General features: G+C 43.6%; 1 protein-coding gene across 3 annotated transcripts in view; it reads right to left on the bottom strand.

Annotated features, from left to right (window-relative positions):
• Window positions 1-11,109, bottom strand: part of ATAD5 (ATPase family AAA domain containing 5) — a 47,618-nt gene extending 36,509 nt beyond the window's left edge. For all 3 annotated transcript variants that reach the window (XM_048490417.1, XM_048490418.1, XM_048490419.1), the window contains exons 1-4: window positions 10,802-11,109; window positions 4,756-6,458; window positions 946-1,000; window positions 177-341 (exon numbers count right to left, since the gene is read on the bottom strand). In XM_048490417.1, coding sequence (XP_048346374.1) covers window positions 177-341; window positions 946-1,000; window positions 4,756-6,458; window positions 10,802-10,876 — 1,998 coding nt within the window. In that variant the 5' untranslated portion in view covers window positions 10,877-11,109. The remainder of the gene's footprint in view (window positions 1-176; window positions 342-945; window positions 1,001-4,755; window positions 6,459-10,801) is intronic.
• Between the last annotated feature and the right edge of the window lie 2,756 nt (window positions 11,110-13,865).

Raw genomic sequence — 13,865 nt, 5'->3', positions numbered from 1 at the left:
TCAATGCAGGCTCATTTGGAAAACAAAGCTTACAAACCAGCTCATAAGTAAACATTACCACCACATGTCATTTCAAACTTCCATTCTACAAGATAGTAGGAAGTTAAAGAAAAAACTACTCAAATAGATCCTACAGCAAAAGAAGTGCCTAAATAAGCTGGAATTTCTGAACTTACTTCTAAATTTTGTAGATTTTTCTTTTCAGCAAGAGCCTGCTGTCTAGAAGAACGCCTTAGAGGTGTGCGTGATGTCTCTTCCATAGTCCTTGCCTTGTTATGCTGAAGAGCCTTTGCTTTCTCAATCAATTTTTTTGCTTTGGATATATTACAAGCAGCATTCATCTGCCATCAAATTAAAAACAACCAATAAAAGGCCATTAGCAGGCAACTACTGTATATTTAAAATGCTGTTTGGGGTATAACATGTGAAAATAGGTTCTCTCTGAGCAAAGACATGTTGCATATCATTTTCCACACATTACTTTATCCAATTATCTGATCTGGTATATCTTAAGGACCCTTTCTGACAATACTGACCCTTTCAGAACCTCTATGAAATTAGCTCAAAAGCAAGACCCAGGCTATCATTTTCTTATTCTGTAAGCTGGGAGATCCAGTACTTATTTTAAGGGAAACGAAAACACAATGAAAAAAGATGGCCTCTTCTATCAGGTACTGCATTTGGTATGTACTGTTGGAGGATGGGCAAGACAAGGAAAAGCATGAACATTATATTACTTCTGGAAATACTTGGGAGTTGAAATGGAAGAACAGCACCATCCCAATAGGATATCTGTATAAGTATCCTGAGTATTATCCTAAAGGACTGTAATAGGCTTTTCCTTATCCCACCCCCCCTTTGCCCCGTAATCCTATTGTACCACCTTATTATTCAAAATGTTATTTCAAAGGCTCAATTGAAATCTAAAGTTGTTTCAGGCAATACCTTTGGACTCTGTTGTGAAGATCCTTCAGAGGTACTAATTCTAGTGAATTTCATCCTGTATGTAAAGCAAATCAGAACAGAACAGTTTTTTTTCAATAAACCAAAACCATAGCAAATTTGGTTCTCATAACCATTTCAATATCATTCTTTTACACACGCAAAATTAACAGAGGGTACTGCAAATAAAACGCGACTCATGATTGCCCAAGAACTAGAGCATCCACCTTAGGATTTTGACCAGAGCAATGAATGAAAATGATCGTGCTAGTATCTGCCAGCACTTTTTCTTCATTCATTTTATTTTTCAGTAGACATGCAAAAGAGATTCATTAACTCTTAATATATGCCTGGCTTATAGATGCAGAACAGACTTTGGAAATATTAATACAAAATTAATATTTCAATGAATACTTTATATTGTGTTAATCACAGAGGTTAAAGAAAAAAAGACACCATCCAATTCATGGTGATATGTGAAAGTTCAGTGCCTGGACCTTTCCTTCTTTAAAAGGAAGAAGTGCATCTCTCAACTGCTTTAGCAGAACGATAACAACCATTTTGTTACTGTGGAGTCCAGAATCAGAAAAGAACAATAGAACACTATCAAAAATAGAAGGAGCAGCAGAAAATAAATTTTCTGATGGACGGAGTTTTGACACTTGACAGCATATACCCTGAAAATCTTCTTGGTCTCTAGAGTGCTACTGGACTAAAATCTAGCTGTCTCAAATGTGACAAGGAGGTGAAATGCTGACCTGGGAGTCTTATTGCCCTACTAGTTTTATAACATCCCCCTTTCTCTTTTGCAGACATGCAGCAAGCAGAAGCACAAACAGGTCACAGTGAAACTGTGTCTATATATTAAGAGTTAATGAACAGCAATGAACACAGTGGCTTGGCTTTTGTTGAAGCGGCGGAGGCGGTAATTGGCTCATACATGCAACTGAGCCAGGAGTGCATAACCCTGCCATTGTCAGCCCTCAGGATGCTTACAACAACCAGGCCATAATTCACCCAAAGGTAAACCACCTTGAAGCTGAATTCAAGCATGGAAATCAGTCTCTCCAGTGTAAATACATGGGACTTTGCAGTGCTCACTTTTAGCTAAGTCATGCCTTATTTTCCCAACCTTTCCCAACCTAAAGAAGGTTCACACATTTTTTAGCCCTGTTTATATCCACTGTGACTGAAATTCCTAAAACTTGCCAAGGCTCAGGAGGGCCACTCAGAGCATCTGGGACCCCAGAATTACATTACAGCAGAGGCGGAACTACCAGGGGACGGGGGAGTCGCATTGCACCTGGCGTGTACCTGGGGGGGAGAGAAAATCCCCCCCCCCCGCGGCACACATCCCCACAGTGTCCCCTCCCACACTTACCTTAGTGAAACAGCACAGGCTGGAGAAGCAGCCTGTTCCCTTCAGGCTGAAAATGGCCTGGTGGGAACTACACTTCCCAGGAGACCTTGTGAGCCCCAAGATCCCATGGGAAGTGGAGTTTCCACCAGGCCATTTTCAGCCTGAAGGGAACAGGCAGCTTTTCCAGGCTGAACTAAAGTAAGTGTGTTGGGAGGGGGGGGGGAAGGGTGCCGCAGGGGGGCAGGGGGAGGGGAGAAACCACAGAGTGCGCACTGGGCGCAGTATGGCACAGCTACGCCTCTGCATTACAATAAAGCCACCCCACATCAGATCATCCTGGCAGACTTAATTCTTTTTTGGACAAAGGATGATTTGGTTTAGGTCAGACAAGATATGTATTTATGTATTTATTTATTTTATTAGACTTATAGGCCACCTTATCCCCGAAGGGCTCAATGGAAGTTCAGATGAAGTATGATGAAGTTCAATGGAAGTATGATGGAAGTTCAGATGAAAGATGAATTCATGCCGTGCATCCCAGATTACAACCATGTGTACAGAATCGGATTTGACAGATTTGACAGCCATTGGATTTGACAGATTTTTGCTGGTGTTAAAGTGGAGCCAGTGTACCAGCGTAAGGGGATGTAAACCACCATCACCAGCCTACGGTCAATGCATTATCCAAACTAACCCTTTGTATATATGTACATATATTATGGAGAGACAGATATAGCAGTTGTAATCCAGTGGTCTAGAATAGTGGTTCCCAAACAGTGCTCCAGAGTGCTTGGCGCTCTGCGAAGCATCTCCAAGTGCTCCAAAAAGAGACTGGGGGGAAAATGTGACACATCGTTTTGAGAAAACTATTTAAAGTTCTGATGTTTAATCACTTTCAATGGGAAAAATTAAGTTCAGATCAAAATTTAAACTATTGAGAGTTTAAAAAATAATTTTGTCCTTTTGTTACATACATGATAAAAGATTAACAACTTGAAAAATACAGTTAGGTAAAAACAGCCAAAAATGCACATACATGTCTTTGGCACAAGGGCAACGATAATGCTCTATGATGAATTCTCTCCTGATAGGTGCTCCCTTACTCAAAACGTTTGGGAATATCTGCTTCAGAAGTTATAGCAGAGGTCTTACAAAATTTGAAATAGCCTCTGAAATAGCGTTTGGTCAAAACCCCACTGAGAAAATAAGTCAGATACACCCCAGTTTCGAAAGAAACGGCACTTTTTAATCACGGTTTCTCCCTCCCCACTGCAGCGTGCGTCTAATGAAGACCTCGATGTCTATCACGGTTTCAAACAATGTAACACTCCTCACAAACACGCAATCTGCTCGATGGGTGTGTTCTTCCCCGTCCTGATTGGCTGTTGTGTTGTGGCAGGAATTTTTTTAAAAACTTTTTTTTGTATGCAGCTACGTCGCTACGTAGATGCATAGGCAGAATTTCCCCGCCTCTGTGTTTGTGCAGGTTTCTTCTGATTGGCTACTGTGTTAGAGCGGGAACACTACTCTGCCCCTGATTGAAAATTCATGTTATTTTTATTCTCGTTTGAACGTTTGAACGTAGCCACGCATAAACAATGTATCAAAATTATTGTACTGTAGCTTCCTATTTGTTTGTTTGTAGCCATGCCCAGTGTGGCACAAAAAAAAGGCTGTGTGCGCTCTGTGAACAGTCCACTGTGCTCTGATTGGCTGGAAGGTTTGAAGGGAGGGAACAATAAGCCACAACTGTCCCGTTTCTCCCCACCGAACCGGCTTCAGCATAGGATTGAAAAAAGGTGCACTTCAATGCAGGTTCCGAAGAAACACGTGATAAGGGACGGGGGGGAGACGGGTGCCAGAACCAGGATGAAGCTGTGTTTGGCACTGAAGCTGTGGGGAGTTCTTGCTTAAACCGTGATTTTTCGTATGAGTATCATGCGTGGAGAATTGCCCTTTTCTGCCCTGGTGGAATGCTCCATCTATTGAGATTTGGACCTTGCAAGACTTGATGCAGTTTTGGAGAGCCCGTTAAGACAAAGCTATTCTACCAAGTATATGTTTGAGGCAACTACAGCTTTACATGACCTGGCCTCTCTCTTCCCTATCCATCTTTATTTCCATTTGTATACTGATTTATATGGTGTGCTTAACTGCCATCTGTTTTTTTTTAGATTACGTTTTAATTGTTTTAATGATACTTATTAAATTGTTGGAAGATGGCCTGAGCCAGAAGGGGAAGACCGGCACATAAAACTAATAAACCAAACTAAACAATATAAGGATTTATAACCCAGATACTTATGGCAATTCCAAATGCTCCAAACTCTCAATCTTCTGCAATAAGGAGAGGAAAACAGCAAGCCACAGAAGTTACCTGCATTCACAGCCAGCACTGACAAAAAGTTCAGCGCTAAAAGGTAGTGGCTTTTCTTCTAAAAAGAAGATCTTACCTTATTGGGCTCTTCGAATCAAAGAGTTCAGTAACCATCTCAGCCTTATACAGGTCACTCTTACTGCAGGAATTATTGTTTGCTTTTGGAGTAGAAGATTGTAAAGGGCTACCACCAGATGTATCTTCAGCAGCAGCCTTGAAAACGCCCCCTTTTTCTGGTGTAATGTTCATAGGAGCTTCACTTTTCTTTTGCCGTGGACTTCTTCTCAACTCACCCTGAGGCAATTTGCTCTGCGTCTCCACCGAGGTTGCTACTTTAGTTTGACAATCAGCATTACCATCCTGGTTTTCATTAACGTTTACATCTTCCCCTTTTGTTTCCAACATCACCCGTTTCCTACTGAGCTTTTTATTTTTCACTCGAGCAGTAAGATTTTTGCCAGTATTAAGAGAATCGCCGCCAACATAATCTTCTGGAACTTCATTTTCCAGTTTCTTGTTCGAAGCCTCCCCACTTTCTTCTATTTCTACTTTGACTCTTGAAGGATTTTCTCCCACTTCCTTCTGTTTAGCAGGTGCTTTCTTCGTTCCATTTTTTACTGTATCTAATTCTGGTTGTCTAAAAGCCTTCATGAACTGGTATCTTTCTTCTGTGGTGCATTTTGTCTTTGCATTCGCTGAACTTGGAGTTTCCAATTCAGCCAACTCTAATTCTTCCTCTGCTATCACGACATTAGATTTCCTTTTCTGGATCATTTGCTCATTAAACTCCACTTCTGGAGCGGAGAGGCGACTTTGTGTTTTAGCTGCTTTAGTTCTGTGTTTTAAAAAGATAGAGGCTATTTTTCTGGAAGGAAACGATCTTGGAGGAACAGGATGAATCTCTGCGAGGACAGTTACTTTCTTAAGTGGCAACAACTGAGGCATTTGGGAGCTGGCGGTTTCACCGAGAGCAACAGAACTGTTGGGTGTTTGGACTTCGGAAATTTGATCAACTTTACTTTCTCTTTGGCTTTTTACAAAGTCTTCAAATGACACGGTCACAGTACTGTCATTTAACCGTAGTGTCTCATGCGTATTTCTCTCCAGCCCCAAAATACTTTCTACATTTTTATTTTCAGGCTCACTTGTAGAAACAAGTTGCCTCTCCTCAACGTCTTTAGACTGTTCACTCAACTGAGTTTCAGAAATAAAATTTGCAGGGACTTCTGTCTCGTTCTTATGCTTCCTTTTTTTAGGTCTTTGAAAGTTAGTATTTACCGGTTTTTCTTCTAGTTTCTGTTTTATTTCTTCATCTTTGAGACTGACAGTGTTAGAAAGATTTTTGCTGCAATTATTTAACATTCCCTCCACACTAGGGTCAAGTAATTCAGCAGCATTTTGATCAATTAAATTAGTTTTCAAGTTCTCTTCCTTCAGGCTGCATTCTTCTCCGTCATCGTTATTAATTTCATTCACAGTATCATGCTCAAGGGTTCTCATATGCTTTAATTTATTATTTAAATTACATCTCTTTCCTCTCCTCTTCAGTTTTGTCAAAGGTTTTGAATAATTTTCCAGAGAGAATAAACTTGTCTTCCTTTCCTTCTCTGTCACAGGTGAAGCAATGCTGTCGTTAAAAGGAGAGGTTTTTTTAAAGTAATCCATTATTTTGTTAGGTTTTGGTGGTGACAACACTTTATCCATGTTTTTTGATAATGGTGAAAAATAGTTTGTGATTGCTTTAACAGAAGAATCGTCTTCTCTCCGCTTTTTATATGGCTGTAAAGCAAAAACAGAATTATCTATAAAAAAACAGTTACAGGGTACTTTAAAATGCACTTATTCTTACTTATCTCTTTCCGTAATCAGAACATGGATGGTTTCACATATTTTCATGCTTATTATACAAAAATAATCCATTACTTTCCTCTGTTTTCATACTTCATTCATTGCTCTGTATTCCATGGGGCTATGTTAATCTTTAAGATGGTGCAATGTTCTTTATGATTGGGGGGGGGGGGGGGGGGGGTTATATGCTGTAATATACATCAGGTTCACCAGAAGTGGAAGAAGACTGTGGCACACTAGAGTGGACAACACCATTCTTCAACGTTAAGAGTTGTGACGTAACCTACACAAGATATTCTCAAATTATTTGGGTCTTGCAGAGAAGAAAAACAGGATTTCCTCAAGCAACGTGTCCACAAACCCAGAAAGTATACAAGGTGACTGGTGACAGCTTGAAAGTCCAATCCAAAGAAGAAGAGGGAAAATGGAGCTGGCGTAAGCTGGGAAAGGGGAGCGCCACAGATCTCAGAGGTGCTTGACCTGGAAGTGAGGCTGGCCCTCAGAATTGTGTTGGCATCCAGGAAGACACCAGAATCGCTGGGAGCTCCACCCCCAGGAGGGAAGGGGAGGTATGCCATGCAAGGGAAGGGGAGGGAGGAGTGGCATGCAAAGGAGGGGAGGGGAAAGGGCCCGGCATCTGGACATGGCCCACCCACCCTAGCAGATTGAGGGTGGGGGAGGGGTGCCATGCAAGGGAAGGAGGGGAGTGAGTGAGTGAGAGGTGGCATGCAAGGGAGGGGAGGGAGGGGGTAGCAGGAGGGGTGGCATGCAAGGGAGGGGAATGAGGGGTAGTGAAGGAAGGGGGAGAGGAGGGAGTGGGGGGTGGCATGCAAGGGTGGGGAGGGGGTGGAGCTGACCTTAGTCAGCTTCCACCTGGCCTTTCAAGCTGGGAATGCCCACCCAGGGCCCTCAGAGTTATGCTACCGAAGGTGTAACACCACTTTCAGCTATGGGGGCTTTTGAGGTGGCCAGGGTTTTCCAGAGCCTTGCTGCCTCATTGCACCACCTGCAAGCCATCAGGAGGCAGCACCACAGCGGCACCATCCCCTGCCACCTGAGCCCTGAAGAAGAAGAGTACGGATTTATACCCCCTGTAAGGAGACTCAAAGCAGCTTACAAACATCTTCCTTTTCCCTCCCCACAACAGACACCTTGGGAGGTAAGTGGGACTGAGAGAGTTCTGAGAGAACTGTGACTAGCTCAAGGTCACCCAGAAGGCTTTATGTGGAGGAGTGGGGAAACAAATTCGGTTCGCAAGAGAAGAGTCTGCCACTCATGTGGAGGAGTGGGGCACCAAACCTGGTTCTGCAGATTAAAGTCTACCTGCTCTTAACCCCTACAGCACACTTTGGATTGGGCTGCTATTGTCATGTACAGCCCCTTCAGGTGTCGCTCTTTAAGCTTCACCAGGAGGATCAGAATTCTTTTAGCTGAATTTCTTAGTCACCTGTCACCTTTTCCCCCAGTTTTGGTTTCCTGGTCTTTTATGCAGCTAGACAGCACTTGCATGAAACCTATTTCCCCAAACTGGGAGCACAGGATGACTGGAGGAAGGGCTTCAGACTCTCACGTGCTATTTTTCAAACAGTTCTGGAGACAGAGTCCAAACAGTTCTGGAGACAGAGTCAGACTGCACATGCAGCACTCAGTGTGTGCGCAGCTCTGCAACAGAACGCTACGTGCCCCATGGGGCCATTTCAGCTATGGAAATCCATGCAGCAAGAAGGCTTAAGCCCCCTCTCCCTCCTGCTATGGTCCTGCTCTCAATTGGATCTTCTGGCACTTGAGAAATATGTTCCCCACAGCTGCCATTTGGCTGCAGGAAACACGACCCAACTCCAGCAAAAAACTTGTGTAATTTGGGCCTGTGGTGCTACAGCCTGTAAAGGAAAGCACAAACCTCTACAAACTCCTTCTTAGAAGAGATCACACACCCCCCCTTGGCATTTTTCAAGAAGTGGCTGGATGAACACTTGTCAAAGATGCTTTTTAGGCTGATTCTGCATTGAGCAGGGGGTTGGACTAGATGGCTTCTATGACCCCTTCCAACGCTGAGATTCTATGACCTACCGGTAAGTAGCGAGGTCCTTTTTGCATGCCTCACCTTTCCCCCATTTTCCTCCCTCCTTAATCTAAGTAGACCTAGACCAGGGGTAGGGAACCTGCGGCTCTCCAGATGTTCAGGAACTACAATTCCCATCAGCCCCTACCAGCATGGCCAATTGGCCATGCTGACAGAGGCTGATGGGAATTGTAGTTCCTGAACATCTGGAGAGCCGCAGGTTCCCTACCCCTGACCTAGACCCAAGCATGGCTACTGAGAAATCCAATGGAGATGACTCCCAATTACATGTAAGATTGCAGCCTGAAAGAATGAGCCTCTGGGGAAGTGAAAATGAACCAACAGAACAGGCACTGTTGCTGTACAATACTTCATACTAATACACTACTGGTAGCTTCAACAACATGTACGTTTGTCCTTCCACCTTGCAGGACAGGACAGTGTTTCGATTTTTATGAAAAAACCACAACATTGGCCGTCCAACAAGGTTAAGGACAGCAGACTACAATTTCATGTAAAATACTGGGCAACTCAACATCCTGTTCCTCTCCATTCACACTACCTTAAGTATCACAGCAAATCTCACAGTACTCTATGATTACTTACTCTTACTGCTTCAAGGCCACAACATTCCAGCTGTGCTACTGGCTCTATTAGGAAACCAACCAAATTATGCCCAATTGACAAAGTCCCATAGAGACCTAACTCCCAGAAGGATCGTGATTGACACATAACATAATCATATAAATAACTAAAATCAATTTAAAGAACCTTGTCACTTAAGAAGCCATGAGTTTAGTCTTGGGTTGAAACAACTGCAGACTGGAAGATCGCAGATTTGAAGGAGGGAGGCAAAACTGCTAAAAAAAACAGAGCAAATGGCTCACAGCAGGTGAAGATGCCAAGTTTTTAAATTTCAAGGCTACGTGTAATGCAAAATGACGGGACCAAGGAATAAACACCCCCTCCAAAAATATTTAAATAATACAAATTGCACCCCACTTTATAATATAAGATAGCACAACTAAGAACAGCAACTGTCGAACTGACATCACATGATTGCTCATAGAGAATACATGATTGCTTATTGGGAATAATGAAAAACATGCTTGGCCAATCAGTGCCTCCCATTATTCCCTATAGGTAATCATGCATTCTTTATGGGTAATCATGTATTGTCTTATTGCAATGGTTCCCATCCTCTTTTCACTTGAGTACCAGCCCATTTCCCTAAAACCATGTTAGAATTAGAATGAAAAATCAATTTTAAACTTAACTGAAAACGGTGATAAAAACTGCAGCTTGTAGATAAAATGCAGGACAAGTACCTCACTGAACACTGCGCAAAGGCAGTCTGCACTCGAGCGTCCACAAAAGGCACGTTTGCACTGCAGAGGCATGCTCACCAAACTAACAAAGATAGGAAATACAGGCTTTTCTCAAAGTTAAATGAAAAGGAAACCTGCACCACGACTCATTATAACGTTGACTTGATGTCACAACCTCTGACTTGTATTTTGTCTTACGGTCGTTGACATTAATGTACCTTTCCCCTCCATTATACAATTTTTTCAAGTACCCCCAAATGTTCTGGCGTGTACCCGTGGGTATGTACACCTCAGGTTGGGAACCACTGGTCTATGGCCAATTGCTGCCTGTAGTTTTAGTTCATCCCTTGAACTGATAGGCATGCATAAAATAAAGAGAGGATGCTAACCAATCAAAACAATGCTAAGTCAGCTGTAACCACTTTCACTGTATAAAACTTCATGCCTGCCTTTGTAGCTCCAAAGTACACAACGTCATGCTTATCTTTGTAGCTTCAAAATATTATAAAACCTCGTGCCTGTCCTTGTAGTTTCAAAGCATAAAACTTCACGTCTGTCTTTGTAGCTCCAAAGAACAAAACATTATGCTTGTCTTTGTAGTTTCAAAATCTTATAAAACCTCGTGCCTGTCTTTGTAGCTTCTGCTTTCTGACAAGTCTATTTGAGATCGCAAATAATTATGATTCGTTTCACTCGAGCTCTATTGGCTCGGGGGGGGGGGGGGGGGGGGGGGGGGTTGGGAGTGGGGGGGGGGGGGCACCACCTAAGCACGGATCCTGGCAGCACCTGGATATTCAAGCAGGTGACAAAACTGCCCCACCGAATGAATGCGAGAGTGCTGGGAGGCGGCCGACCTCCATGCCCCTTCCGAGCCCCGCTCCCACCTGAGAATCCCCGTCCTTGTCGGTTGGGGAAGCCGCCGCCGCCGCCGCCGCGGCCATGGCCACCGGCCCCACCATCCGCTTCCCTGTTAACAGCCGCCGAGATCCCTCAGCGCCGGCAGAAGATCCTCGGAGTGGTCGCCACGAGAGACATTCTTCCTCGGCTCTTTCGACCGCTCAGCGAGGCCCTGTCAGAAATTGGCGCGCGGCAGGGTCCCCATTGGGCAAAACAGAAAAGCGCGCGCGGGACGGATTCCGAGCCCCGTGACGGGAAGGGCGGGACGGGCTACACTGAGAGCCCACGTGACGAGGGAGCGCCGTGACCGTTGGCGCCTCGCCCATTCCCGTGTCACGTGATCCCCTTCCGGCCGCCAGCTCCCCTAATTTCGCGAGATATTATTCAATCAGCGCTTTAATCTCGCTCGCTTGACCCCCCCATAGTGGTGACGCTTCCCGCTCCGAGTCTTCTGTCATTTCCCCCCTTTCGACCACGTCGTCCTGTAATTAAAGGGTGAATGTTTATATCTTTCCCTCCTCGTTAGCTTTGACGCTGTCAAGATTATTTTTCCCGCCTATTGTGACGGAAAGGACTGGGCATGGCTTGGCGGGGAACGCGGAAAAAACGCCGAACGGAAGCCTGTAGGGGTCACAATTGCTCAAATGGCAATGCTCTCGCTTCACTTTTGGAATGCTCTGCAATGATTGCATTATTTTTGTACACCCAAATTCTTTATCTGTGTATTCTATGGTGACGATTAAACTGTTGCAGCAAAAATTCACAGAAGTGCCTTGGATGAGAGCCCATTTTTTTTTTCAGATGCAAGGATGGATCGTCACTATGCATACTTTTGCCTGTGTATTTCTGTATACAGCGTGGTGTACTGGTTACGAGCGGTGGACTCTTATTTGATTAAATGGATTTGTTTTCCCACATCTACACATGAAGCATGCTTAGCCCTGTACTTACTGGGATCTGGTACAAGCTGTGCTATCATTGCCGTAGGCTTGACTTCATAATCCCTAATTCTGGGCAAGCAAGTGCAGTCTACATGCTGCTGACAAAGCTGCTTGTCAGGGAAACAGGTGTGATCCAGAATTTCCTGTCTACCTGTGCAAACTCTGCTGAAAATGGTTTACCTTACACCAAGTGATAGGCACAGGGCAAGGCCCTGTCCACAGAGCAAAAGCTCTGATTACAAAAATAACCATACAAAAGCTTCTTCAGTGTTCAGAGATTTATTGTTTTCTTTCAATTCTGCGCAGAAGAGGGAACTCTCCTCTGTTAGCAACAGGGAGGAGGTTCAAAGGGGCTGTTGCTTGCGTAACATAATTTATACCCTCTTACAAACATCCCTCCTTGTCTTCTGACTGTTGGCTAGATTTGGAATACGTACACATTGCCATTTGAATCTCCACTCCTCTCCAAAGCCCACCTGGCTTTCCACAATTGGGCATGTATTCTTTATGTCATCTTGCCCGGTTCAGAAATCTTGGTTGCTATATCAACTTGCCCTTATCTGTGTTTTTCTGTACACTTTGTCTCCTTTATCTTTCTGGTGAGAGGCCGTACCCAAATTCCACAGCATGTGTATCAGACTTTACTGAAAAGTGCAGAAATCTCCCCCCTTCCAAGCAAAGCCTCTCTACTAATGAAATTACAGTTCTTTGTTTAACTAACAGCATCTTACTGATCTTTTATAAATTACCTCTAATATACTTTATATGATTAAATATACGGCTTAAAACATTATAAACTATATGTTCATATCACAAGTGCCATTTGAAAACAACAACATTTTACTCCTTGAATTCAGAAAGTGAAGTTGCCCTTTGAAGCCACTGTAGTAATTCTAAAATGCTGGTCCTACCATGCGGAAAACCCCACACAAGCTAGAGCTGCCATCTCTGAGTTGGGAACTCCTGGAGATTTTTTAGTAGATCATGAGGAAGATGAGGTTTGGGGGAGGGAAGGGACCTCAGGTAGATGATGAGGTGCACCCCCCAAGCAGCCATTTTTCCCCCATGGAGACTGATCTCTGTAGTCTGGAGCCCTGTAGTAATTCCAGCAGATCTCCAAGCCCACCTAGCAACTCTAGGCCTGGTCAGACAGAATCTTAAAATAGGGCACTGCAAGAAAAAGAAAGAGGAATGTACCTGATGAACATAAGTATATCGTTTGATAACCAGGAGGGCAGTAATTTGGTGAAGGGTTTTAAAGACAGTAGCCAGTAGTTGATGCAGTGCTGCAGTTAAATGTTCCAAGAGTCTTGCTTTCATATTTTGTACTAATTTAAGATGCGATATTTTAAGAGGCAGTCCTGTATACAGTGTATTATAGTAGTCCAATCTGGAGTTTACAGTGGTATGGGTTAGAATGTCTGTATATATCTCACTGAGTGTACTGGGATTCATTTTCAGGTACACATGCCTAGGATTGCAGTTTAACAACCCAATCCTATGTTTGTTTACTTTGAAATATATCAAGCTAAATTAATTATTATATTACAGGCCACAAGCTGTGATCCCATGTCTTGCTCTGGAATAATCCCTGCTGACCTTCTGTGCAGGATTAGCTGTAAATCTCTGAGGACTCAAAACCAGGACATTATTTTAATAAAAATTAAAAGTTTCCACTGGATATTCTGGTCAATCACTTTAATACATCCTGATAGTTTTGCTGAATCATGACATTTGGCATACACATTTTTTAAAAAACACAAATTGATGGTTCAACCAAATTACAGAATCAGGGGTAATTCTAGCACAGGGGTAGGGAACCTTTAACACTCAAAGAGCCATTTGGACCCGTTTTCCACGGGAAAAGAAAACACTTGGAGCCGCAAATAATTTTTGACATTTAAAATAACGATAACACTATATATATAGGGTTTTTTTTTAACCTTTTACTCCGCTCATTCTGAGAAGCGCATGGATGCACCTGCCCTGCTGCTTGCAGGGCGGGCAAGGATGAAGCCGGCGTCTCGGCCTCACCGGCCGCCGGGAAAGCACCCGCCCCGGTCCAACGGGCCGGGCGAGAGGGGAAGCCCGTGGCGCAGTATTAACCGTG

This window comes from Sphaerodactylus townsendi, linkage group LG03, assembly GCF_021028975.2.
Source record: "Sphaerodactylus townsendi isolate TG3544 linkage group LG03, MPM_Stown_v2.3, whole genome shotgun sequence".
Classification (NCBI taxonomy): Eukaryota; Metazoa; Chordata; class Lepidosauria; order Squamata; family Sphaerodactylidae; genus Sphaerodactylus; species Sphaerodactylus townsendi.
The sequence above is the reverse complement of the archived record's forward strand: the minus strand, read 5'-3'. Positions and strand labels throughout refer to the sequence as shown.